Genomic DNA, 5,752 nt, shown 5'->3' on the forward strand with positions numbered 1-5,752 from the left:
TTGTACCAATTATTTCTTAAACCTACCAATTTTCTTGTCTGGCATTTATTTTTTATTATAATTTATTTGGCATCAGACAATAAAAGAATATAAACTACACAGTGCAACTTCAAATAAGAATACAAGAAGAAAACTGTCGTGATTTTTTAAACTGCGACAAAAACGGAAAATTCAACAGTTTAATTTTCAGTTGAAATGAAATAATTGTTATGATTTTCACAACGTTACCTTTTCCAATGTAACTATACGAATTAAATTAGATACCCTCTACCGTAAAGATACATAGTTATGATTCAATTGATGTCATCATTTATGTGAAGTTATATTTTGTTTACTATAAACTAGAATATACGTAGCTTCAAATGAGACCAAGCCCGGTTGATGAAGAGGGGCGAGAGATACCACAGGGACGTTTATACTATCGAAAATATACTGCCAACGTTATGGTTATAAAGAAAACAAACAGACAACAGTACACAAAACGCAGCATAGAAGACCAAAGACTGAGTAAAACTATTTTTAACAAAACTGCGAGAAATGACAATAAAAGACTTCAGATTGGGCAAAATATTTAATATCGTTCATTTGGTATTATAAATCTCAGTATCTGAATGTGTACAACTGCGTTTATTGACCAGAGTGAATATTTAGCCATCGTCTATAAGCGAACGCTTTATGAAAACCCTTTAAGCTTTGATTGATAGTGCTGTGTTACTTTTGATAACACAACTGCACCCTTTACTGCAACACTACCTTTAAAAAATGCAATAAGTTATCAAGTGAACGAAACTTATTGAACTAGTTGATATATAAACAGTATATGTTATTGAAATTAAACAAGTAAATCATTTGCCTAAAAACCTCCCCATGAATACAAGAACACCGCTCTTTCTGTCTAGTATGTAGTATAAAAATGGTCGATTTCCAATGAATGTAGAGTGAGTCGTATTTGCATGGCCTTTTTCAAACGGTGGATGTTGTCTTATATTGCCTGTCAGTTTTACAACAACGTCATGGAATGCATCCGATACATAAACTTTGCTTTCATCTTCCTTGATGAGGTTTTTGAAATTTGCATGGGTCTTGTTAAAAATGTCAGTTATTCCTAGTTTTGGTAAATAGCCCTTCAAATCCAGCTTATTAGAAATAACAAACTTTGGGAGTGTAATGTCTATAGTTTCGTACACCAGAGATGAGTTTAAGTATCTGATAACATTGATGGAAAGCAGTTTTTCAAACGCTTGTAATTTGTTAATGTCTTCAGGTAAGATAATAACCATATCAAACTTGTCCCCTTTCAATGGTAAAACTAACACTTCGGATTCCTTTAGATGCCCATATCTTACTTTTTGTATGCTTCTCATCATGTCTACCTCAATTTTTGTTGTTTTATTGATGTAAAACTCTCGCATTGTAGTATTTAAATTGAATTTATGTTTCCAGTCTGCTTTAAATGAAACGGTGTTTAAAAACACTGCAACTGTTCGTTCTTTCAACATTTCCTTTGAAACCAAATTGTCAAAGTTCTTCATCGTATTTTTCGAAATCCACTTATTTAAAATCCGAGAGGATTTTTTCGGTCTTCTACTGAAATTTTTTTTTTTGAAATTCACCCTGAAAAATTCTTTCCCTTTTTCTTTAACTGTATCTTGGATTGTGTACCTATTATTTACGAACACCTCATTGTCCAGTTTAACACGCAGTCCTTTACGTGGAGATGGAAGAATAGACGTAAGAACTGTATAAAAATAATGATCTTGTTCCTTGGTACTGCCTCTGAAAATAGCAGACGATATTTGAGATTTAGTTCGCCCATGCGTACCAAGCATCAACATCATTAACGCAGCTGAAATACTGAAAGGCGATAGCGCTGTGCTTGTATTCTGAATAATTTTGTTTCCAATTGATGAAATTTTAACATTGTTTTCCAGTAATGAATTTATAGGTTGTAGCTCTGTAAAAGTCACCCAAACCTCGGCAATTTCCATGATGTATCTGTATGAACATGTACTTTTTTCAAGTTCTCAAGATCATTTGAAATGAAAACACTTTAAACGTAGGTGATACATAGTGTTACTTAATAAAAGCTGTTAATATAATTGAACGTAGCATTATATTAATTCAATATTAGTTTACAATGTTCAAGTGCGCCTTTTTCATAAAATGTCAGTTTGAAATTTCCATAAATAATACATTTGTTCTTACTAAATTGCAGTTTTTAATCTTTACACCATAATAACTTTTATTATATCCGTAAAAATGGATTTGCCACACCGAATTAACTTAAACAAACAACATTGTACAGTATTACACCTACAATATCTGCTTAAGTAAACAGCAGCTTGTACAAAATTACGCACAAATCGCCGATTTATTTTAGGATTGTCTGAAAGAACAAGTATATGAGGAAAAGAGTAAAAAACTTTTCGGGTAAGTAGTGATATATAAGTATACATGACATAAAGATAAACGCGAATCTGCGACAAAATGAACTAGATGAACCTGGATTAAAACCATGTTGGTTGGACTTTTTTATTTTATACAGATAAACCAACATTAAACTTAATAGTGATCATTTAAAAACGTGTAAGTGTTGACGGGGAAATCAGAACAAACAACCGCGATGAGATGCATAGTACTTTCTTGGTGTTCAATGGGAATATATGTTATCAACTTATATGTCATTTGGTCCTTGGTGGATAGTGACCACATCGAAAAACCATAGCATACCTTATTTTATTTATACAGAAATAAAAGTAATTAGAAACATCATTTTGATTTTCAAAATAACGATATTAAAAAGGAGTACTCAAACAGTTACAGAAGAAATCATTAAGGGAATGTTTGTTTTGTTAAAGGAGTCTAATTAAGATATGATCGCATTTGTCAAAGAATTTCTTTTTGGATCAAGCCTTATTTTTTTTTTAAAAATGCGTCGTAGTTTATGCACTTTTATGTACAGTTTATGTGAAGAATATAAACAATATAAAAATCATTTATATTTGTATCCTAATTCTGTTTTTATTAACTTAATCAATTGTCGTTACTCTTAGCTTAAGCTAACAAATAGAAAATCACGGAATCCGATTACACAAAATGTTTTTGCTGGGAACATCGGGCAAAACTCAATAAATCTTTGATTTTTATTCTGTTATCTGACATAACTAAAAGTTGAAATAATGAAACGAAAATCTTTACATGACTCAAGTATTAATGTTACCTAAATAAATGAAGGTACTTTAAAACAAGGATTAAGAACATAGACATTGCATCTGACACCTTTCGGCACCTCTTATTGATCCAATGGTATTATGTCCAAAAAAATTGTTTATTAACAATACAATCCTTTTGAGCATGTGTTTCTTCTTTTTTTTTTCTTAGTTGATACATATAATGTCTAATAGTACCGGTATACCGTTTGAGAATATTTTTTTGCATTTTTCATCATCGGTGTATGATGTTATTGACAAAACTGAAAGTACCTGTGTCTCACCATTTAGTTTAATTTCTGCTCTTCTTTTGCTGATGGTTGGAGCAAATGGAAAAAACGAAATCACAGATTTCTACTGCAATTTTCAATGATAGTAATCTACCAGACAACAACAAGTTTGAAAAGTACAGGGAACTCAATGACCAAATTCTGTCTAATAGAGGAGATAAATTAGAATTTAAAGTGGCGAATAAAATGTTTGTGAACAAACAGTTTCACACTGAGAAAAAATGTACAGAGACAAGCTAAAGAATTCTTTCGATCGGATATCGGTTATAAAGACTTTACGAAGTCAAAACAGGCTGCCACCTTTATGAACTCATACATTGCCAAACATACAAATAATAAAATACAGGACTTAATCTCTTGGAAATGGATAAATTCTATGACAGCACTGGTTTTAGTGAATGCTGTATACTTTAAAGGCGAATGGAAGACTAAATTTGATCAATCAAACACAAAAAAGGATGATTTTTTTGTAAGTAAACAGAAAACTGTGAAAGTAAATATGATGAACGTCAAGCAATCTGTTTTATTCGTCTCTGAAGATGATTTTTCTGCTATAGCATTACCTTATAAGGGAGACAAATTTGATATGGTATTCATTTTACCGAAGGAGAATGACGGCCTTCTTCAAGTAGAAGAAAAATTGTCATCTGATTTCATTAAAAACGTAAACTCAAATTTAAAGACTGCTATGGTACAAATCAGCATTCCTAAATTCACATTCGAATCGGAGTTTGACCTCAAACTTGTTCTTCCGATACTTGGAATAGAAGATATATTTAATCCAGCAAAAGCAGATTTTTCAACACTTATCCAGGATCAAACAGACAAAATCTATGTGTCTCGTGCAGTTCATAAAGTATTTATAGAAGTAAACGAGGAAGGAACAGAAGCAACTGCTGCTACCGCCATCGTAGCACAAACTCGAAGTGCGCATAAGCAACTCAGTTTTATTGCAGACCACCCTTTCTTATTCTATATTCGTAATATTAAAACTGGTGTGATCTTGTTCATCGGCCGCTACAGTCCGGTTTGAAATAAATATAACAAAGTTTGAGGCAACTTAGAAACAAGTAGATTTTGTTATTGTACATCGAATACTTGTAATTTTGATTCAAAAAACGTGTTTCCTGAACCTTTTACTGTATCTGATTGTGAAAACTGTCTTATCTTTCTTTGAAAAAAGTAAAATCACAAAAATACCGAACTCCGTAGAATATCAAAATAGACAGTTCCTCATCAAACTCATCAAACATATTGATAACAACTGTCATATTTCTGACTTGGTATTTTCAGAGTAGAAAATGGTGGATTAAACCTGTGCATGTGTATAGCTAGCTAAACCATATATCGTTTTCGATAAACGTCTTTAAACATTTTTTGACTTATCAGTTTATCCCATTCCTAGTAACAACCAGACATAAATCAAGTTTTGCATGTACAATTTCTAGTTACTAACAGAAAAATAGTTTATACATAAAAAAAAAATATTCTAAAGTGGTACCCAGTCAAAGCCAAAGCTAAACTGATATACAATCAAAATCATATAGCAGTAGTCACTAACAAACATACAATAGCAAAATTGTTAACAGCCAAACTGAATAGCACTACCCACTCACGGGTGAATTATCCTGACAAATTGAGATACATGTACAACCATGATTAAATGAATGAATGAATTAATATTTTATTTGCAAAAGCATCTAGAACATGCTATGGCAATACATAATATATAGATAATGTGACAAAAGACTGGTAACAGAGAACAATACAATAATAACATACATGTTGTTTAACTAACCAATAATATCAGATTTAGCTTTCCATGCACTCTTCAAATAGTTACAGAGCTTAATTGTTAGAGATCTAGAATTAGCTTTCAACAAACAAGATAGTTTAAAAATAGTAGGCCAAGAACAATAATAGTGTGGCAAAAACAATATTCTAATTGCCATATATGCTGGACATACCAATACAAAATGGAATACATTCTCAACACATTGCATATTATAACATACACAAAGACGCATTTCTCTTGGTATATCAGAGAAGCGACCAACTTCATCAGTAAGTTTCAATGTACCACTTCGTAGTTTTGTAAATAGATAAAGGCAGATGTGGTGTGAGTGCCAATGAGACAACTCTCCATCCAAATAACAATTTAAAAAAGTAAACCATTATAGGTTAAAGTACGGCCTTCAACACGGAGCCTTGGCTCACACCGAACAACAAGCTATAAAGGGCCCCAAAATTACT

The 5,752-nt window shown here is 31.9% G+C and overlaps 1 protein-coding gene and 1 pseudogene across 1 annotated transcript; one reads left to right on the plus strand and one right to left on the minus strand.

The window, feature by feature from the left end:
* Positions 1-556: 556 nt before the first annotated feature.
* LOC139505995 (antithrombin-III-like) lies at positions 557-2,090 on the minus strand. Its single transcript, XM_071295307.1, has one exon. It carries the CDS (start codon positions 1,986-1,988, stop codon positions 846-848), a length of 1,143 nt encoding a protein of 380 aa, XP_071151408.1. The 5' UTR covers positions 1,989-2,090; the 3' UTR covers positions 557-845.
* Positions 2,091-3,373: 1,283 nt separating this feature from the next.
* Positions 3,374-4,848, plus strand: LOC139505994 (serpin B6 pseudogene; annotated as a pseudogene).
* Positions 4,849-5,752: the final 904 nt, after the last annotated feature.

This window comes from Mytilus edulis, unplaced genomic scaffold, assembly GCF_963676685.1.
Source record: "Mytilus edulis unplaced genomic scaffold, xbMytEdul2.2 SCAFFOLD_2113, whole genome shotgun sequence".
Taxonomy (NCBI): Eukaryota; Metazoa; Mollusca; class Bivalvia; order Mytilida; family Mytilidae; genus Mytilus; species Mytilus edulis.